We start from the raw sequence: 22,660 nt of genomic DNA, 5'->3' as shown, positions 1-22,660 counted from the left end.
AGGGTGGGCCAATTTCCTAAGTCAGCCGCATGCAAATGTCTGGTTGCACTGGGGTGAGCGGCAATAGCATCAAGATTGTTGCATTAATCCCACCAACCTGTGCAATAAGGCATTTACATGGAGCCAATATTCCAAGTCATTAGCCGCTGTTTCGCGAGGTTGTATTTAAAAATTTTAATATCGTGTTGCAAAAATGCGGTTCTTTAGTGACCAAGCAGAGACTGCTGCTCCAACAACAAGAACGTTTATTGAAGCGATAGCGCGGCTTAAATAGTTCAGCGCCGATGCTTATCGGCGCTCACAAAAAGAGAAGGAAAGGCGCATGCTCGCTTGCCCGTCCTGCACGTCACCGCACGACGTCACTTGGCACGATATCACATCGCCAGCTTGTCGCTTGTTCTGCACGTCCCCGCACGACGTCACTTGGCACGATATCACATCCCTCCCTCCTAATCATCTATGCCGTATCGGTGCACTGGACGACGCTGGCGAGAAGAACGCCTCAATACGGGAGTCGAGGCCGCAGGTGACCTCGCCCCCAGACTTGACGGACGCGGAAGAGAAGCCCCGGCTTCCAGAGGGCCAGGCTCCGAACCGGGCGTTTCCGGAAAGGCAAACGAAGCTCTTGTCCCGCCTGTTGGAGTTGTTTGTTCCCAGGCCCTTCGCACGTGGTTCCGATGGCGTCGATGGATACTCCCGTCGGACGTCTGAACTTCGTACATGACCTGACCCCGACGCCGTAGCACACGAGCAGCTAACCACTTAGGTCCTTGGCGAAAATTCCTTGCGTAGACAGAGTCACCGCACTGAAAACTTCGTTCTGGAGGCTGCCGGCTGCATTCCACGTCCATCGCATCGGGGTGAAGTTTTGACAGGCCCGAGCGCAGGTTCCTGCCCAGCATAAGCTCTGCTGGGGTCTTGCCTGACTCGGAGTGAGGCGTGGAATGTTGCTTGAACAAGAAACGAGACACTTTGCACGCTAGACAGCCTTGAATCTGTTTTCTCAGTGCACATTTGGGCTCACGAACCATGCGTTCTGCTCTCCCATTACTTGCTGGGTGGTAGGGAGCAGTGTACATGTACTCAACGCCGTTCAACTTCAGAAAGAACTGCATGTCCCGGCTGGTAAACGCCGTGCCATTATCTGAAACAATCAAATCCGGCAGTCCGTATGTTGCAAACATTTTACGCAGCCGCTCGATTACGGCAGATGAGTGCATTGACGTCATTATTTCCACCTCAGCCCAGTTCGAGAAAGCATCAACTACCACTAGGAAAACGGCACCATCGACAGGACCCGCAAAATCGATATGCACTCGGCTCCATGCGCGCTCCGGTTTCGTCCAGAAATGCGTAGGCGCTTTCGGCTCACTTTGCCGGTTCTCCTGGCACGCCTTGCAGTGCCGCACAAATTCTTCGATCTGCGCATCCATCTTAGGCCACCAAACGTAGGACCTCGCGATAGCTTTCATTGCAGTCACTCCCGGGTGATTAGAATGCATCAAGACGAGGACACGTTTTTTCAGCACCTCAGGAATTACCACGCGGTTTCCCCAGACCACACAATCCCGATGCACGGACAGTTCGTTCTGTCTTATCTCGTATGCGCCGTAGTCTTTCGATACCCCTTCTTTTGGCCAGCCGTCGACGATCCATTTCCGTACTTGCGATAGCCGACTGTCTTGCGACGTGCAGCCAGCAACTTCTGCGGCGGTGACTGGCGGGTACTCGGCGGCTTCGAAAAGCAATACGTCGCCTGGCGCTTCTGCCTCTAACCGAAATGCTGAAACCGGTAGCCTGCTCAAGCAATCCGCGTTCGCGTGATCCTGAGTTTTGCGGTAGTCAAGCTGGTATTCGTACGCCGACAGCATTAGGCTCCATCGTAGCATGCGTGGTGACAGAACATCTGGTATTTGTTTCTCGCGCCGAAATATTCCTAGCAGCGGTTTGTGGTCTGTGAGAATTGCAAATTTTCTGCCGGCTAGGTACTGATGAAAGTGACGCACTCCAAACACCACAGCTAATGCTTCTCGGTCTATTTGAGCATAATTCCGCTCAGCCTTCGTTAAAGTCCTTGATGCATAGGCAATGGGTTGCTCATTTCCCGTCTCGTCACAGTGAGCGAGTACAGCACCCACACCCACCGGAGATGCATCACAGGACAGTATCAACGGAGCACTTCCGTTGAAATGCACCAGCAAGGACTGCGATGTTAGCAATTTTTTTAGGCCTTCAAACGCCCGTTGGTGCTCTTCGCCCCACTTCCAGGTAGCATTGTCATCAAGCAAACGGTAAAGCTTCTCGGCTATTTCGGATCTGTCCCGCAAAAAATTGTTGTAAAAATTCACCATACCCAAGAATGCCTGGAGTTCCTTCTTGTTAGTTGGGGCCGGGGCTTTATGGATGGTCTCGACTTTCGCCTCGGAAGGGTAGATGCCACACTTATCAATGCGATGACCCAAGAACTCGAGGCTTTCCTGAAACAACTCGCATTTGTTTGCTTGCACTCTGAGTCCAGCCTTAGCTAGGCGGCCGAATATCTCCGTGAGCATGCGTTCATGCTCCTCTGCCGTTTCGCTGACCACCAGGATGTCGTCCAGGTACACAGTTACTTTAGGTAGTCCAGCAAGGATAGTGTCCATTGCCCTTTGAAACAGTCCCGGTGCCACAGATACGCCGTACGGTAGCCGGCGAACTTTGTAGAGCCCTTGTACCGTGTTTATCGTGAGCAGTTCGGCAGTTGTGTCGTCGACCACAAGCTGCTGGTACGCTTGTGCCAGATCAAGCTTCGAGAAGAACCGCCCCTTTCCTAGCTTAGCGAAGAGCTCCTTGCTGGTGGGTAGAGGATATACATTGCTCTTTACTGCTTGGTTAACTGTGCTTCGATAGTCTCCGCAGATTCTGAGCGAGCCATCCTTTTTTCGCACCACGACAATGGGTGTTGCCCATTCGGAGTATTGGGTTGGCTCCAATATTCCTAACTGCACAAGCCTATTCAGCTCGGTCACAACATCATCTTTCAGCGCAAACGGAATGTTCCGGCATTTCAGGAACCTTGGCAGGGCGCCGTCCTTCAGTTCGATGTGAATGGGCGGTAAAACAGCGCCAGGCAGAGACCCGCTGAACACCTGCGGAAATCGGGCAGCGAAAATTTCTCGGCTCCTGCCGATGGAATGAAGACCCATTACTTCTATCTCCAAAGGTCCGAACCAATCGCGGCCAAGCAAGGTGTTCCCGTCATTCTTGACAACCAGCAGCGGCAACTCGCAATTTCGACCCTTGAACCTCACTGGCACCACGGCTTTTCCCAAAATCTCGACATCAACTACGTACTTCGGGACAGCGCTTGCTACTTGGCCGATGCTGAATAGGCTATCGTACTCGGTTCCTGTACCACCCGTAGTCTGAGCCAGCTGGTCCTGTGCTTGCGTCCTTTTTGCTTTGCATGCTCTTTCTATGTGTCCTTTTCCGGAACACTTGAAGCACTTGGCATTTTTGAACCTGCACCGCACAGCTGCGTGGTTGCCCAAACAACGAAAACAACGCTGCTCACCCTGCTGACGCGCCCCCGCGACACGTTGGCTTCCGTGGTTTTCCGCGTTCGACATTTTAGCTCGCGAGCCTACTTCCGCGGTCATTTCTAGCTGAGCTTCCGCTTCTCGTCGTCTTTCACTTATAGCTTCGTGCTGCTTAGCTGTAGCCTCTGCCGTGATTGCGAGATCGTACGCTGCTTCGAAAGTCAGTTTTTTTTCCGCCAGTAGCCGTTGTTGCACGACTCCGTCGGCGATTCCGAAAACCAACCGGTCACGCAGCATTTCAGTAAGCGGAAACTTGTCCCCGCCGAACCCACAGTTTCCAGCTAACCTTCGCAAGGCAGTGACGTAGTCGGCCACAGACTCGCCAAATTCCTGGTCCCGTTTCGAAAACACGTACCTCGAATACAGCTCGGACGGCTTTGGCTGAATGTGGTTCTGTACGGTGTCGATGAGGACCTGGTATTCCACGTTCGGCGGTCGTAGGGGCTTGACGAGCGTCGATATCAGGGAGTACGTTTCCTGCCCGCAGCAACTCAGCAGCACCGCCCTCTTGTCCACGGCCTCTGACACCTTGTTGACGGCACAGTACAGTTCGATGCGCTCGACGTATTCTTCCCATGTCGAATTTCCATGCACGTCAAACTCCGAAATGCGGCCACCCAACGCCATCACGCCTGTTTCTGCGGCCAGCACGGGCCAGACCGTGCCTCGTCGCCAATGTAGTGACCAAGCAGAGACTGCTGCTCCAACAACAAGAACGTTTATTGAAGCGATAGCGCGGCTTAAATAGTTCAGCGCCGATGCTTATCGGCGCTCACAAAAAGAGAAGGAAAGGCGCATGCTCGCTTGCCCGTCCTGCACGTCACCGCACGACGTCACTTGGCACGATATCACAGGTTCCTTCCAATAAGCGTTTGAAACATTCAACTCAAGTGGACTAGGTAAGTAGGAAACGTGAAACACTGAAAATATACACTGTGTAAGATATCGTAGGCGCTCTGAAACACTTAGGGACCCAGTGAACCGCTCAGAAGTAGAGATGCCCGCCATGCCACAATCAGACTCATGGTGTATACGGGCGAACTGGTCGGCTTAAGTATTTACTTAATAATTAAAAAGTGTGCAGGTAAGCCACTTAATAGCACGGCGAACTATATACAAACGCACACTACCGTGTTAGAAGCAAATACGTAATATACGCATATGTTTAATACATTGAAGCATCCCAACTTGTGGTTAGAGCTTACATGGCCATTTCTCGCAACCCGTACCTTCGACATGAGATATCGCTGTGTAGCAATAACTGACGTAATGTGATCGGAATTAAAAGGAGAATAAAACGACTTGACCATGGGCAAGTGTCAAAGGTTCTCAGCTTATAATTCACCGCAAGAGAGGTGTAAGTACGCTGTGTCTCCAACAGGTGATGAAATACTCTCTGCTGCTCCGGGAGGCGTTCGTGCCCGACAGGTTCAACGACATCCACTGGTGCCTCCGCATGACGGGCTCGCACTTCGGTGCTCTCTACCAGTCCTGGCTGGCCGGTACCTTCTACAACCAGAGTGCAGTGATCAGAGTCAGACGACTGTTCGCCGACATCAGAGTGCTGCTAATGCTCGACAGCCGCGTGAACCGAGGAGTCGTCGTCGACAACAGGCGTATAAAGAGGGCGAAGCTGAAAATATATGGTATGCTTTTTTCGTACGTGGGTAATGTTGCAGCATGGCCACCAACCGAAGAAGGGGTATCTGCTGTCTAACTCGCAATGTGGACTATAAAATAGCTCGATAAAGCAAGGTCCTTCTCCTTATAAAGAACAATGATGTGTCATTCAAAGTTCTATCAGCAGTCATACCCTTAAAATAAGAATTAATAACTAACTTTAAAGAAGGTGCACCAGTGTACAGCCAGAAAAAAACCAATAATGGAATGCAGTCCTATTGACGTGACCAGAAAAGCTACACGACACCATGCTTTGCCTGAAACTGGGTGGTTGTCCAGGGCCCTGCCATTTTACACATTTAATCGTGTATAGTACCAAGTCTCTGGGAAACGTCCCAAATGTGGACAAAAAAGCTGCAGTGTCCCTGTGCCGGGTCATATGCGGGGTAACTGAATATCGTCCCGAATACTCGACAGGCGAAAGCGACGTCTTGAGCGCCCGACTACCACCGCTGCCCCATCGGCTCAACGCGACCTTCCTGCCTAATCTGGCCACCGTACTACGGAGCCGCGTCGGCCAAGACGCAGCCCGCGACGAGCGAGTGGCCGACCTGCTGACCTCAGGATACCTGGGGTACCAACGGGACGAAGGCGAGGAGGACGTGTTCGTCGTGGCTCCCGCCTACCTGTCTGCCCACGGGCTACTCGCGCTGCGTTTCGACGAGCTGGACGTGCTATACCCGACGGTGGCGGTGCTCGTGCTGCGCGCCGTCTTTGACGAGGGAGCCTACCACTCGCCCGCCGGCCTGGTCAACCACACGGACGAGTGCTTCAGCGAATCCGTGTCGTTCGCCCTCGGAAGGCACGTCCCCCCCAACGCTGTAAGGGTTGTCGCTATTACAGGTCATAGATACACTTCACGGTATGACGTTGCAGAAATGGGTAGAATTGGTGCCGGTAACAAATACCGTTAATGCGCTGGTTCTCACAGTGCAGGAAGTATGATGATGGTGTTGGTAGAAATCATTATTTTTGATGGCATTCTGCCTGTGAATACTGAGTTTTAACCCAGGTGTTTAAGGAAATAAATAAGTTGATCGGCATGAAGTGGGCTTAACGTAATAAACCATGTGAAAAAAATGGTACTACGGTGTGTTACTCGCTGTAGAAAGAGGGACGTAATCGCAATAGTACCGTGAATAAACTAGCTGTAGCGAAATACGTATATTTGAACCATCTGGGAGGCATTTTACAATTTCATACTCAAGGGCATATACGACATAAACGAACACAAGAGCACGAACCCAATTGGGTTCAGAAAAGACCGGGCTGCACTGTATCCTATGGTTGCCCGAGCGCCAATGTTCGGGACGCACTCATCTATCCTTTTGGGGCATAAATGCAAAAGGCTAAGGTCTTCCCGCCATTAAATTTGTTTCTGCCTCAAGTGCATTTCCATATAGTTGCCACAGCAGTTCAGAGTGGCTTGCGTGCGCAAGAGTTAAGCGCTTTAAATCTGTCCTTTGCTAGCATGCAGGCCTCGCGGAGTAGAATTGACGGTAAGCAAGACCGCACTAACATATCATTTTCACTAGCGTTTGTGTAAAGCCAGATGGACCCGTCTTACAATCGGGTTGATACTGACAATTCCGCGAGTTGTTTTAAAAAATAAAATTCAGAGGACAGAGGTGGGGAGCATGGGGCAGTAGCGAATATGTTTCCCCGCGAGGTATCAACATAGATCTGTGTTTTGACTTTAAACGCTCCCTGTCAGCATCGGTACTATATTTGCTACGTGCTTCGATTACCTCTTATCTTAGTCTTAGCGATGAAAACATTCACTCTTGTAGTTCTTCTGCATCCTTCCTACAGGTGAGGCCGTTCATGGGTTCTCGCTGGGCCGCCCAGTTTTCTTCTGTCCTGTCGAAGAGCAAGACGAGAGGCAAGGCTTCGCGCCGTCACCTGGACGACAAGGGCCGGTCGCACTTGTTCTTCCGCTCGGCTGCTTCGTCAGCTGCGGCGACCCAACGCTTCGCGACGCCTGCAACGACGTCGCCTACTCGACCGACGAGTTCGCACTGGCGCTCGATTGCAAGCGCGAGCGCAAGGTCCAGTGCAAGTGCGAACGCGTGGACAATTGTGCGACATACGCGCCTCACGAATAAATACGTGTCAATGCGGCTCGTGATGGCATATTTGCGAACGATAGCACGTATCGGAAAGAATATTCAGTGTGCAGAAACGACCACAAATGAGTGCTGCCAAGTTTAGTGCAGGCGTAGTTCATTGTTTCATAAATCACCGTTTGTCGAAACTGATTAGTTGAAAGTGAGTTTGTATGATCGAACAAAGTTTTCTTAGACCTCTTTTGTATGATCGAATAAAGCTTTCTTAGACCTCTTAGGCCTGGGGCCAAACACAGCTTTTGGGTATGTGGTACATTTGTTAGGTAATGATTGACAAAAATTGTATAATCGCGTCATTTGCGTTCATCCTTCTATTGGCGAATTGTCATTTCGATAGGTTCTATTAAACTTTAGTGTGATGCATATACTACTTTATTGGGTTTCCTGGCCAACATCAACACGGTGATACACTGTTTTGCGACACAACACCCAGTAATCACTGGGGTGGGTGCCGGCCTTAAAATCTAGGTAAAATATCGCCTTCGCACGCACTCGGCGGGGTAGTAGGAGCATAAGACCATCTTAAGACAAAGCCGCTATCACTTTCAACCCACACACGGTACACAGGAAAACACTTGCCTTCGTCGTTAATTTTTCCTTTAAAAGCGGTCTATCGCAAGTGGTGTAGCGTTGGTCTATCCCTGCACCGTATCTTCCATGTCAGCTCTGCCGCCACACATTTTCCGAGCGCCTCTTGCAAATTCATGCGAAGCCATAGTCTAATCTTCACAAAGACGACCACTGGCCTCAAGGCCCTTTACCACCTCTCCCCTCCACCACGGCCGAGCGTAATAATAGCCAACCGAATTTCAACAGTTAGGTGTACTGAACTAACTACTGGCTGATTATCAGTATTTGCGTGTCGTTTGAAACGTGTTTTTTTTGCCATTGGTGCAGACAGAAACTCTTTGCATGGCCCGACATCATATTATGAAATAAAAAGAAGGGTTCCTCAAGGAGCTGTATTAACCCCTTCACTGTTCAATCTCACGCTCATACACCTACAGTACGTTCTCCCTCATAGCGTCAAGATCACTCTTTACGCAGACATCTACATTTGGAGTGCATCTAGGTCACAAGGGGTAACACAAAACAAATTTCAGAAGGAGCTTGCAAAAATATCTGCGTACCAATTGCCCAGAGGACTTCGTCTTTGATAAGAAAAAGCGTCGCCACGGCATTCAACCCCAAATGCATGAATACATATCCTTTACCCTCGGTGGCCAGCCCCTGCATTACGTACGAGCGCAAACCTACATATCTTGGTATTCTCGCTGACCGAAACCTCTCGTGGGCCCCTTAATTTAAGTGAAGAGGCTACAAACGCAAACCTCGACAGAATCGCAAATTATTGGGTATCTTGCTGGCAGCCACTGGGGAAGCGATTGCTACACTGCATGGTTCTGCTTTTCAAGGCGTATGTTGATAGAGTGTTGTGCTATAGCTTCAGACCTCTGCAGCAGCTATCACATACAAACAAAAGAGAATTGGCGTCGGAGTAAAATAACTATCTCAGAAAGTTTCACGGACTTTCTAAAGGCTCATCGCGTTCACGACTATTTATGAAGTCGGTTGCCTCCCCCTGGCCATGCTACGGCTCCAAGAAGCGCTACGCGTTCATTTGAGGCATAGGCTACATGCAAAAATTCATATCCTGTCCCACGTCGCTCTTCAAACCCACAATTCTAACTTTGGACAAGCCATAAAAAGTGTTAATGTCTCAGTTCCAACTCAAGCTCCACAGACCAGGCAACGGAACGTTCCGTCCTGGACTGACACCCCTGCGGATGCAATCCTTCATAGCTGGAACTGATTCGAAAAAACATATGCCACACATTGGCCTACTGCATACGACACTTGCCCAAATTAACAGATTTTACTCGACAACAACTCACATTTATACAAATGGATCGGGAACACCTGAGTATAATTCCTCTGGAATTTTTATTCTATCAGCTGACAAAGCACTGTCGTATCGGCTTGAGCGACTGATTTCGCCCGTGTCGGCGGGATAAGAGAAGCGACTGATTTCGCCCGTGTCGGCGGGATAAGAGAAGCCCTCGATACATTCTACGCAGGCCGCTGACATACTGGACCGGCTTCTGCTATTCAAAAGCAGCTCTTCAAAGCCTACGACGTACGACGTACTAGCTGTTTCAGCTTTCCCGAACATTTCAAGCGCGAAGAAGATTTACATCACCTCGTATGCGTCGCTGGTCATCGCGTAGCCCTCCGGTGGGTTCCATTCCACAGTGACATCATGGGAAATGAGAAAGAGGATTAGGATGCCCGCAGTTGCCTAGAAATTAGGAACAGAAAGATCTTCACGAAACATGATGCCTCCACAATTACGAGAGCACTAGCTTTGATAAAAAGGAACCATTTATGGTCCCCGTGGAAGTGCCATTGAGGGTTTTTACATGGCATAGATTCATACAGTCAAACCTCGTTATATCGAACAGTGCGCGAACCGTGAAATAGTTCGATATAACCGAAATTCGATATATAAAATTTGATCAAAAACGCGTCAAAATGCAGCGCGATTCAATCACTAAAAAGGAAACGACAAGAATGACTACTCACATGAAGCGTTAAAGTGAAATATTTATTCCCAGGGGAAAAAAACTGCAGCAGCGTTGACTGTTTCTTCGAGTTGACTGCATGTCGTACCACAGCCTGCTCCATGGTTTCCAAAGAGTCCACGAACGCGAGACCACTACCTTCCATTCCGCCGAAGTAGCGGCGTAAAAGTTCCACAGCGGCCACAGCTTCGCCCGCAGTTGGGAGCGGAGCGGGGTCCTCGGTGGTCAAAGGGCCAGGTTCGCCGTCCACCACCTCTGAAGCCATCCCGCAGGTGACCTCCGCGGCGATTTCCACGTCGGTTAGTTCAGCCGTGGTCCCCGTTTCGTCATCGCCGATGAAATCGTTGATGGTCATGCTCTCTGGTGGTCATGGTTGATGGTCATGCCACCGCTATTCTCCCCTGCGTTGCGGGAAAGCCTTCCGCCTGTTTCCGGAGCGCGCGCTTTCGGCCGGCGCTGAGTTCGATATATCCATTTCTTAACCGACCGAGTTCGATGCAGAAAATTAAAAATGCATGTAATTCTTTTAAAAAACTGACAATGGTTCGATATAAGCAATAATTCGATATACCCGTGTTCGATATAACGAGGTTCGACTGTATATTAAAGTGAGGCTGCTAGAACGCCTCCCCGCCGACTGGAGACGTTATTCCAGAGGCTTCGTGTCAACGCGACATCAATAAATCCTTATCTACATTGGATAGGCCAGAGATCAAGCCCATACAGTGATAATTGTGGCTCGTGTGAAACTGTCGAAAATATATTACTGGAGTGCTCTGCTTGTGCCGAATCACGGTGCCATTTACAGTATAAAATTGATTTCCTCCGCCCTGGATTATCTCTCTTTCTCTCTCTCTCTTTCTCTGTCCTCTCTCTCTCACTGTGCACCAGGAATGCTGCATCTTGATTCTACAGTTCTCGTATCTGCAACAAAAGGCATTTAGTAGCAGGAAGAAACAATTGCTAGGTGTGAAAAAAATTTTCCGCGAATACGTACAGTCAAACCCGGTTAAAGCGAACTGCAATATACGCCACGATTAGATCGAACTATGATGTCCTCCGCCAATATTTATTGGCGGAGGACATTGACTGCCGAAAGCACTTCATTAAGCGTCGGACGGCTTTCACTCGCGACATCTTCTGCCTCATCGGTGCTTTTCATCAGCATTGCGACGGTGCTGGTGACGGTGCCCGCGTCCGAGGGGCTTACGGTGACGGCAACGTCGTCGTCGACACTCAGGAAATCTTCGAAGGACACTTTTTTTGGCACAACATCTGGAAGGTTGGCGAGCTGCCGTCTTGGTCCGGATTCACTGACTGGGCGGGTTCCGTAGTCCCGCGCGTCGGAAACAGTTACGGAAAGTGTCGCGCGTCATGTCACTCCATACGAGGCGCAATGTCTCAGTCGCGGCTTTTGCTCAGTGGTCGCGGCCAATCAACATCTCAATCGCCGCTCTGAGACCATGCATTTTGGCGGCCATTTTAGGCACGCCGAGTTCGATATATCAGATGTGAAGCTCGTTATAAGGAATATGTTTCGCGTGTATTTCCGTAATTGATTTATTTTTGTTCGATATATAGCATAACTACCTTCGGTATGAATTCGTGAAGACTGGAGATGCCACTGTCTTCCTCGACTTGAACGTCCAAGAAATCAGCGTTTTATTTATCGCCGATCTCCTGAATGTGCATGCAGTTGGCAGCGAAGCACCAGGCGCATGCACACTGCGACCTCCGCACCAAAGTGCTTGTCTCTGTCACAATGGTGAAAATTGCTTCTGACGAACGTCCAACAATTCTTCTTAACCATTTCATAGTGAAATAGTTCAAAACGCACTGAGTAGAACGTGAGAATAAACGCCTTACTTAAGGGAACCCACCTGATTGCATTCCTATTGAACTTATACACATTCATGATCCACTGGCTGAAAAAGCATCGTGTACCGATGCGAAAGGTTTTAGAAATTCACAGAGGTGTTCCTAACCACCCAGTTTGCTTCCTTCGGAAATATACCACTGCGTTGCTGAGATAAAATTAAACAAGAAGTACATTTGGGTTAATCTAGTCCTCACTAGATGGCGCTAGCTCGCTAGCAGGGAACAGTTTTATTTTTTGTTGTTTCAGTACAGAAGGGACATATCTCTAAAATAAGCAATCTATGCCGTTGTGAACATTGATATGTATTTGTAAAACTTTTTGTATTGGTGCACGATAGAGAGAGAGAGAGAGAGAGAGAGAGAGGAGAACTCTTTAATGTGGGCTGGAGAGGTCAGCTCTGCTAGCGGCGGTGCTTGCTACGCCAGATGGGGATGATTACAATGCAGTGAAGTGAATGTGAGAGATCGGGAAAGCAGCAATAGATAGAAAAAAACAGTTAAATAAAAATGGCACGCAATGTAGTGCAAGGAACAAACTCAAAATAAAGTTAAGGAAAAGAAATAAAAATTGAGCGAATGGAGCCCAGGAAGCGCAGAGCGTCTAACAAGAAAAAGGAGTCAAAGCGTACAGGACGACACAAACGCGTACAGAGGTAGCCATGCGCACAATGGAAGAATTACAAAGTTTTGTCTAGTCCTGAATCTCGCAAAAAACGCAGGAGAATTTCTGTCCCTAAATATGAGTCATTGTTGTTGTCCCAGGGTCCAAGAAAGTGACACAACTGAAGGCTTGCTCCGCGTGGAACACGAGACAGGCAGCTCGCCGTTGTAACTCGCGCAGCGGAAAATCGCGGACATATACACAACAAGTGCTCGGTAGTCTCGCGCACAGCGCACGTGGGGCACAGTGGTGAATCCTCCCACCCTATTCTGAACTTGAAGCTTCGGGTGTAAGCCACGTTGAGACGCAAACGATGCAGTACACCTTCAGACGCTTTGCTTAGGTCGGGTGGAACACGGAATTTACAGAAAGGGTCAATTCCATGTACAGGTGGATATCCGCTGCGAGGGTGCTGCCACTTCAAGATTTGCTCCCTCCAACCAGTTCGATAGATAACGGCACAACCATCCTCTCGAGAGAAAGGAAGCTGTGTCGTGTTACGCAGAGAGTGGCCAGCGCTGGCGGCTGCATCAGATATTATATTTCCTTCTATTCCCGAATGACCAGGAAGCCATTGAAGCACGATGCAATGGCCCGTGCGCACTACCGCTGTGTGAATTTCACTGATTTCACACACAAGCTGACTGCAGTGGTTGGACAGCGTTCTTAGAGCTTGCAGAGCACCCCGTGAGTCTAAAAAGATCACCCATCGTCGAGCTTTATGTGCACCAATGAAATGAAGGGCAGCCCTTACAGCCGCTAGCTCAGTAGCGGTGGATGATGTTTTATGGCACATAAAGAGAATTTATTAAACACAGGTTACAGTTAGGACCCGCTGTAGTTAGCTACTACACGGGTCGACAGAGCACAGGATTTACGTAATGTGCCACAGAGGAAAAGGAAGTGAAGATCATGGAAGTTCACAAAACAACTAGTACACCGCACCGAAGGTCCTTTACAATAATGTCCGAGGCACGAGACTCAGACACCATAGTTCACGCGTGGGAGTGAACATAAAAACCACAACAGTTCACACACATCCGTTCTATGTCCGTACAGAAATGCATGCGCAGCCAGGCTGCCTAAACTGCGCCTTGGCCTCAAACATACAACTCCTTTCAGCACGCAAGTTTCACCTTATTAATAAGGCACGACACACCATTGCACGGTGTTATTGGCAACCTTGATGAAGCGAGTAGACGAACGCATGAGAAAAGATTCTTCACCCAGCGCCACCAGCTCATGCTGCAGATGCTCTATGGCCATTTTTCGAACACGCCACAACAGGGGATACATGGCACGCTGTGGTCGTGCCTGCAAGGCGGCTACACCTCGCTGGCGCCACACAACAAAGGCACCCACACACAGCAGAAAGCTGACAAATGGGTCTTTCGATTTCGTGTGGGCTCCCAGCCTAAGCTCAAACATTCTGCTGAGTAAAACCCAGAACGTGGCGGCCACACGACACTCAAAAAGAGCATGCTCTAGCGTCTCAGTGCGTCCGCATTGCGGGCACCGGGAAGAGCGAACCACACCAAATGCTGCAAGGCGGTCACACGTCGGCAGGGCCCTCCAGCCCCGCAGCCACCCGAAATCACGAACGTCTGCAGGAAGCACCGCTGACGTTAACTGTTGCCAGCGGGCCCCGCGAGACTTCTCTTTTTGCCGATCATTCAGTTGCCCAATAGCCAATTTCTCGCACATATCAGTCGCAGATGAAGCTCTAATATCCAAATCTGGGTTGGCCGACTGAAAGCCTCTAAGTGTTTTAGTAACGTACCTGTAGAAAGCTGGCGGCTGCACGGCTGTAGGTCCGGGAACGGGCTCATCATAAAACAACAAGCGAGCAGTACCCAAGAAGTAGCGAAGCAGAGCCTGCCCCGGGTACTCATCATCATCTACTAGTTCCCACACACCGCGTAACGCTAGAACACTTGACATCGTGTTCAGGCATGGCAAGCTAAAACCGCCCATGCTGCGGGGCAGACGCAGCAAAGCGCGCGCAACTGACTCGGTCTTGCTAGCCCAGAAAAATGACCCGAATTTTGTGGCCAGCCGACGAGTTATATCACGAGGTGGTCGAGCTACCCTCGCCACGTAAAAGAACGCCGCTGACACGCACGACTTAATGATATAGCTCCTCTCAGAGAGAGACAGCTTGAAAGTCGACGCTATGTTTATACGTTTGTCAGCCGTATCTAACAAACCCTTCCACGTCTCACGAGCGACTTCTCCAGAGCCATGGAAGACTACACCTAGCACCCGGACTTTCCTCACCCACTGTACGTCTCCAGCAAGGTCACTGGCAAGCGACCCAAATCGTAGCGCTCTGCTTTTGCCCTTATTCAGCCGGGATCCAGACAGCTCACCATACTCCAAAAAAAGCCGTGTAAACGCTCGGTAGCTGTCCTCATCCCGGAGAAAAAGGGACACATCGTCCGCATATGCAGAGACCTTAATCTGACCTTGACCGGGCAGCGGGAAGCCGCGGATGGAAGGACACGCTGCCACGCGACGCAGAAGGGGGTCCAGGCATAGGGCAAATAGCGAGGGGGACCAGGGACAACCCTGCCTGATCCCGCGCGTAACTGTGAAGCGCTCACTGAGGCGGCCATTGACAAGCAGCCGGGCGGTCACGTTCGAGTAAGCTAGCCGAAGGCAAGATATATACTCCGACGGGAAACCGTAGAGACCTAAGACACCGAGCATGTACCGGTGCTCCACTCTGTCGAAAGCTTTCGCCTGATCGACCGATATGAAACAACCGGAAATGCCGGTTCTCGATGCGAAGTCAAATAGGTCGCGGGTCAGGGCTAAAGATGAAAAAATTGACCGGCCCGGCACGCTGCACGTTTGCGCGCAGCTTAGTATGTACGGGAGTACATGGCTCATTCGGCGGGCTAAAATGGACGCAACAATCTTATAATCAGTGTTGAGGAGCGTGATAGGCCTGTAGGCACCTGGGTCCGAAGGGCTCCCTCCTGGCTTCGCTATCAGTACGACACGACCCTCGCGAAAGGATTCCGGCCGCTCTCCATGAAGAAGAAAGCCGTTCACCATGGCGAGAAGCGCGCCCCCAACAACGGAAAAAAAGGTCTTGTAGAACCTTGCAGGGATGCCGTCAGGGCCCGCCGCTGATGCGCCGTTTAGGCGTCTGACGCAATCTTGCAGCTCCTCTTGCGAAACCGGCGCACAAAGCCTGCTCGCCATGTCATGGGGTACCTGTGGCAGCGCTCCACAAAAAGACGCTAGGCGTTCCTCAAAGAATGCATCCCGCAACGTATTCTCTGAGGTGAGAAGGCGAGAAAAATGTGCCGTGAACACCTCACAAATGTCGTCGCTATTAGCACTTTTCGAGCCGTCCGGCAACATAACCTCTGGCACTTGAGCCAATCCTGGTCCGTCAAGGGAGCCTGATTTGACGTACCGTAACACGGATTTGTCTGAAACTGGCCGGCCTAGAAACTGGGCACGACTAGCAGCGCGAGAGGACTGCCGTAACAGATGTTCGTATCGCGCTCTCAATACATTGACGTAGTCACGCATGGTGAAGGTTAAAGCGCCACCCCTTTTGACGATCCGAAGCCTCCACAGTGTATCGTTGAGCGCGGCCGTGATGCGGCCTTTACGCGCTCTCCCCTCCCGGACCAACACCTCGCGCCAGCCGGACTTTAACTCATCCCACGGTAGTGGGTTCGTCGAGTCGCGGCGCGGTGGACGAAGCGCATCCCTTAACGCGGCTACACTGACCTCATCTGTCAGAAAACTCTCGTCCATCCGCCACAACTGCTGACGTGGCATACAGTCGCCAAGGTTTAGAGTTGCTAAGACTGGCTTGTGATCGGAGATACGCGGAGTGCCCGCAGGAAAAGAAAGAACGTCACAGCGCTCAAGATAATGGCTGAGCTCCGGCGGGAAGTAGAACTTATCCAACCGGCTGCCAGATCGTCCCCTTTCCCACGTGGCGGCAAACCTTTCACCATGCAGCTGCACCCATGCGTCGCGGAGTTGGAACTGGCTTACAAGATCATTTAGTGCCCGCGCGCCGACATAAGGTTTACCCTGTCCAGGACCGCACACATCTCGCTGGGGATCGAGAACACAGTTAAAGTCCCCCACTAAAAAGGTGGGGTAGGGCTCCAACATGAATGCATCTAGAGATGCGAAAAACGCCGATGAATCGGAGTGTCGCGCCGGTGCATAAACAACCACGGCACGCACGCGACGATCTAGGAGCAGAAAATCTACTGCAATCACGCGCCCGTCAAAGCCAAACGTGCAGTGAGCCTTGCGACGAAGGCTCTCGCGCAAGAAAACAACTCCTACCCCCGAAGCTACCCGATCATGCAATGCAAAAAACGCCTCCACTGAAAACCGCTCGCGAAAAGCCAACACATCGCGCGCCGAGCGGAAATTACATTCCTGCAGGAAGAGAACGTCAACGTTTTGCGCACGTGCATAATGCATTATCTCTCTCTGTTTGTCAAAGCTTCGAGAGAGAGAGAGAAATGACCTTTATTGCGTTGTCCGGCGGGGGGTGCGGGTCAGGCCACGCAGGGCTTCGCCGTCACCCCTGTCTATCTACCTATTCTAGGTATCGGGCTGACCTCGAAGCAATGGGCCTGGCCTGCGGCTCGGGCTACTAGGGGTGTCCCCGCCCCGCCTCCTGTCACCGTTCCCGAGGGAAGCAACCGGGGGGGAGCGCGGGTCCTCCTTTCGCCGTTGCCGCGCCAGAGCAGCCTCGAGCCGCTGGACGGCCCTGAGCTGGAGTCCGTGCTCCGTAGAGCCGATCATGTCGCGAACGTCCGGTGGGAGGCCGCGGCCTCCGTCACGCGCACAGTGTTCTTCGCAGCCCCACATGAGATGGGCAAGGTCCGCGGGCACTCGCGCACACAGACTGCACTCACTTCGTTCGTAGAGGTCCGGGCACACGTGGCGCGCGAGCGCCGGCGTGAGAACCGTTTCTGTCTGCAGTTGCCGCAGGAGCACTGCCTCCCCTCTTGTAAGCCCCGGATGGGGGGGAGGGAAGGCTCGTCTCCCGTGCCTGTACCACCGGAGCGTGGCGCCGTAGGCGGTCAGGGGCTCCGCGTCGTCATCGTCGTCTTGCTGTTCTTCTCCGGGCTCGGAGGGGGGTCGGGCGAGGGGGGGGGGCGCGGCTCGGCACGTGGCGAGGTCTCGAGCCGCGGCGTCCGCCTCTTCGTTGCGGTTGCGGTGGCCGTTGCGCAGCTCCCGGCCCGCGTGGGCGGGGAACCAGCGGATGCTCGTGCTGTTCGCGCGGGCTCCCTCCCCGATGCTGGAGAGGAGTCGCGCGGTGCTCTTGCACACCGTGCTCCGGGCGAAGTTCGCTATCGCCGACTTGGAGTCACTGAGGATGGTCGTCGTGCCCGGCCGGACCAGGGCGAGAGCGATCGCCGCCTCTTCGGCCTGGCGGGCGGTCGTGGCCCGCACGCTCCCGGCGCTGAGCAGTTCTCCCGTGGTGGCCTTCACGACCACCGCCACAAAGGTGTCGGCCCGCTCTCGGTACTTGGCCGCGTCCACGAACACTGCGCCTTCGCGCTCGTTGTATTCCTTGGCGAGCGCGCACGCTCGCGCCGACCTGCGCTCGACGTTCCGCTCCGGGTCGACGTTCCTCGGGAGCGGCGGCACGATGACGCGGCGGGCGATGTCGTCCCGCAGCGGAACGAGCTCGTCCTCCGCCGCAGGTCCGAGGGGCGGGCTCAGGCCCACCCTCTGTAGTATCTTCCGGCCCGATCTGGTGGTGCTCAGGCGTTCGAGTTGTGACACGCGCTGCGCCTCGCTGATTTCCGCCAGGGTGTTGTGCACGCCTAGGGACAGGAGGGCCGCGTTGCTGGTGCCGTTGAGGAGGCCCAGGGCCGCCCGGTACGATTTGCGGATGGCCGCGTCGATCCGGGCCCGCTCTTGGGTCCTCCACTGGTGAAAGGCGCCCACGTACGCCACGTGGCTCACCACGAAAGCCTGCAGCAGACGGAGGAGGCTGGCTTCCCGCATCCCCCGCACGCGCGTGGAGACTCTCTTGACGAGGCGCGTGGCGATGCCCATCTTCGTTGTCATTCGCTCGATCGTGGTGCTGTTGGTGCGGCTGGCGTCCACGTGCATGCCGAGGACCCGGATGCTCGGAACCTTCGGGATGGCCGTGCCGTCCCCCGCTCGCACGACGATGTTGCGCTCCGCCTCGGCGGCGGCGCGCTTGCGGTACCGGCCCGGTGGGGGCAGGATCAGCAGTTGGGACTTCTGTGGGGAGCACCGGAGACCCGTGCCGGTCAGGCTGGCCTCGATGCTGTTCACCGCCTCTTGCAGCGTCGACTCGATGTGGCCGTCACTGCCGCCCGGAACCCACAGGGTGATGTCATCCGCGTAGATCGCGTACTTGACGTCGGGGAGCGCGTCCAGGCGCCGGGCGACCCCGATCATCACCAGATTGAACAGGAGCGGCGAGATGACGGAGCCCTGCGGGGTGCCGGTGCTGCCGAGTTCTCGCTCGTCGAGCTGCGTTCGGCCGATCTCCAGCCGGGCGGTGCGCCGGGACAGGAAGGCTCGGATGTAGTCGTAGGAAAGCTTCGAAAACCTTGGGCATTCAGGGAAAGAAAATGTACCAGCATGATGGTATTAATGCGCTAGTTAATGTTGACGCTCCCTCCTACATTTCGCTGTCCTCAGAGGACACTTCAACACACAATTTCTTAGTGTCATCCGCGCCACCTGAGTCCGCGGAGGAAGGCAGGGTCCGCTTGGACTCGTCGGGCCAATCCAGGATGGATGGGGAGCGCAGTAGGTCAGCGACCTGGCTGACAGGATTGACTAGGCGGGGGTCCTTGATCTTGGGCGGAAACAGAACACTGGTGCTGGGCGTAAGAAGGCCCGCGACAGAGGGCTTTGACGCGAGTGCTGTCTTGGCACTGGTTCCGGGCTTGTTTTTCTCCTTTCGTCGGCTGCTGCGCGAGCCGCTGGAGGTTCCAGAAAGAGCGGTGTTTTTGACCGGCGCATGCCCTTGCTCGCGCTGAGGCTGCTCTGCGGTGTCGCTGCTCTCGGTAGAGCTGAGACTCGTGAAGAGGGAAGTGTCCGCCGAAGACGATGACGTGGCCTCCCCAGCAGGTGCAATCGCCTCCTCCGAAGGCGACGTGTAGCCCTCGAGGTCCATTTCTTGGCTGTCGCTCGTAGATTCCTCAATCGCCGTGCTGTCACCCAGAGCAGTGCTCCCGCTTGACGCCTCTGCCGGCTGGCCTGAGGAGGCCCGGGGTAGTTCGGGAAATTCGCTTGCGCTTCCGAGAGCCTCAATATTGCCGCTTGACGCCTCTTCTGGCTGGCCGGAGAGGGCGCAGGGTAGTTCAGGAAATTCACTTGCGCTCTCGAGAGCCTGCTGACTGGGGGACGCACTAGGCGTCGCGGAGAAATTGCTTGCAGCGTCCGCATAGGACCGGGGCCGCAGGCAGTCGGCGGTTGCATGGTTGCCCTTGCAGCGCCGACACTTGGCGTTACAGTCGGCTTCGTCGTGGCCGTACTCCGAGCAACGGCCGCACCACGGGGTCTTGCAGTTGCTAACTTGGTGGCCGCTCTGACCGCAACGGGCGCATACCCGTCGAACACCTTTATACTCAAACTGGGCCTTGAACCCTCGTATCTTCATGAAGTTAGGCACGGCCTTGGCCATCTCCATCTTCACGAGTCGCATGCCGGTCTTCATGTGCTGAAGACTCCTCCACGCCGGCTGGCTGACGTTGAGGACCTTTCCATACGGTCTCAGTGCTGCCGCGAGTTCCGCGTGGCTAACGACGGGGTTCAAGCGGTACACCGTCACGTAGACGACCTGTGGGCCCATGCAGGCCACAGGACACGAAACGCCGTTCACAAGGACGGCTCCTTTTTCGGCGATCTTGCGAGCAGCAGCTGCCGAAGCAGCCACTGCGCAGAACTTAAATCCACCCAGGTGCATCAGGGTGTCCAGGCCATAACGGCGTACGATTTCCTCGAGGCTGTTCACCAGGTCATCCACGGTGACGTCCTTCGGGGCCGTGAAGTAGAAGACATGGGCCTTGGGTGGTGGCTGAACAGCCTCCCAAGACGCCATGACGACGTGTCCTTAAATGCCCAAGAGGCGGTCCAGTCGGCGGCAGGGTATATGACGTCCAGAAGGAGGGGCCACCCCAACGACAAACGTAGGGCCGCCCCACAGGAAAATGAAGTCCTTGACTCAATCAGCGTCGAAGTCGAACTCGGGTTTTCACGAGGCCACTGCACCTCCGAAGTAATTTCCAGCTCATGGCTTAGTTTTTTCCTGATTGTGCACTGGACCGACGGAATCCACACGCCAATGGCAGATGATTCTTCGGTCACTGAGCCATCCGCATAAACGTGGGTGTGGCTTGCGTACGCGGTAAATAAATACTCAAGTGTGAAAAACTTCAGTTCAGGTGCGGGCATGGACGACTTTTTGCTTATTCCTGGAAGTGTCGTTATTATATTCCATGGTGCAAGTATCCACAGTGGCAATGCTGGCTTTACAGGTCGCTGGAAATTTGCTGGAAGCAAGTCTTTTACATGGGATGCAGTGGTGGCTGCCAGATGATGCGCATGGCACCGACTACCGAGTGACATGGCGTAGTGACGTTCGAAGGCACTCTTGATGTTGAAGCACTGACGCTGAGAGGCACCGAGCTTCCCGCAGTGTTCCAATTGTTGACGTGCATTTGGGAAGACCCAGGCACACGCTTAGAGCTCTCGCCAGCACTGAATCTATGACCTTCAAATTTGTAGAAGACAGTTGATCCAGGGCCGGCAGGCTGTAGCGTAAAAGGCCGAGAAAGAGTGCTTGATAGAGTCCAAGAAGAGAGGACACGGAGCATCCCCAAGATTGTCCACTCAGCATGCGCAAAATGCGCACAAAAGACAAAAGCCTTTCTTTCAGCTGCCGGATATGGGGAGTCCAAGACATTGAACGGTCAAAAACGACGCCGAGAAATTTGTGACATTTGACATAGGGTATCTGCGTACCTTCTACTCTGAGCGTATATCGTGAGACGTCACGCCGAGTGAACGCAATCGCTGCACACTTCTGAGGGGAAAAGATCAGCCCGCAGCTCCTCAGGTACTTTCGCATCGCCAGGATCGCTCTCTGAAGTATGACACGAATGTTTCGACGGTTTTTGCCTGAGGCCCAGATGCAGATGTCATCTGCGTACAGCAAAATATTGACGCCTTGGGGAAGAACCGTTGACAGGCGTATAAGGCATATGCTGAAAAGAGTCGGACTCAAGATGCCGCCTTGAGGAACTCCATGTGTGACAAGATGCTCGGTCGTTGCGCCATCTCTGGTGACCATATAGACGTACCGATGTTGTAGGTAATCGCAGAGCCACTGGAACATACGTCCTTGCAGCCCTACGAACTTCATCTCTATTCGGATAGCTTCGTGTGCCACGCTGTCAAACGCTGCCTTGACGTCCAAAAAGACAGCTATGGTGATGTTTCCAGCTGCTTTTTGTCGCGAGATATCCACCGCCAGGGAAAGTTTGTTATCCGTGCTGCTTCGTCCTCTCCGGTATCCAGACATCTGCGATGGATAAACACCTCGATTTTCAAGGTCCCAAGCAAGCCGTTCTAACACCATCTTCTCCATCACCTTGCCAATACAACTTAAAAGTGCAATTGGCCGGTATGAATCTATAACGGTTGCCGGCTTGCCTGGCTTAAAGGGGTCCTGAAATACCTTCCGCCGATGCGTGGATGTACGTGTAACCAAATAAAGCAATGTATTAGCAAACTCCTCCCGCAAGAATTTTGTTGAAGCGATGAGTATTAGCTGAGAAATCGTAAATCAAAACCCGCGTATTATCGTCGCGCCGCGTTTCCTCCTTCTTTCAACTTACTCTCCGCTGTTGACGGTGAGGGAGCCTTCCCTCCCATGATGCTGCGCTCCTCCGCGGTGACGTACTTCCGCTATTGCGCTGCTCACACAGCCGTCTACTACGGGCAAGCTTTGTTGACGCCATGAAGCCCGCACTCCGCTCAAGGCTGGAAAAGCGAACGAAAAATCTGGTCCCATGTGTGCGGCGGCCTGGCCTTGCCCTTTCGCGGTGTACGTTGCTGTAGAACTTTGCTATCGGCGGCACGCGACTTTTTATCGGCGGCGAACTCGCA

The 22,660-nt window shown here is 53.0% G+C and overlaps 1 protein-coding gene across 1 annotated transcript; it reads right to left on the bottom strand.

Moving 5' to 3' along the window:
* Positions 1 to 754: 754 nt before the first annotated feature.
* LOC144144218 (uncharacterized) lies at positions 755 to 4,205 on the bottom strand. Its single transcript, XM_077675588.1, has 2 exons — positions 2,354 to 4,205; positions 755 to 834 (listed from the first exon to the last, which is right to left on the bottom strand). Exons 1-2 carry the CDS (start codon positions 4,203 to 4,205, stop codon positions 755 to 757), a joined length of 1,932 nt encoding a protein of 643 aa, XP_077531714.1.
* Between the last annotated feature and the right edge of the window lie 18,455 nt (positions 4,206 to 22,660).

Source organism: Haemaphysalis longicornis, unplaced genomic scaffold, assembly GCF_048455015.1.
Source record: "Haemaphysalis longicornis isolate Haplotype H1 unplaced genomic scaffold, Haemaphysalis longicornis Haplotype H1 scaffold_67, whole genome shotgun sequence".
NCBI classification, from domain to species: domain Eukaryota; kingdom Metazoa; phylum Arthropoda; class Arachnida; order Ixodida; family Ixodidae; genus Haemaphysalis; species Haemaphysalis longicornis.
The sequence above is the reverse complement of the archived record's forward strand: the minus strand, read 5'-3'. Positions and strand labels throughout refer to the sequence as shown.

What these genes read in the sequence shown, in the direction of transcription:
- LOC144144218 (XM_077675588.1), bottom strand. Translation starts at nt 4,205, where the DNA reads ATGGCGTTGGGTGGCCGCATTTCGGAGTTTGACGTGCATGGAAATTCG. An exon ending in GGAACTCCAGGCATTCTTGG is followed by an intron (nt 835 to 2,353) that starts GTATGGTGAATT and finishes CGTGGAATGCAG; the next exon opens with CCGGCAGCCTCCAGAACGAA.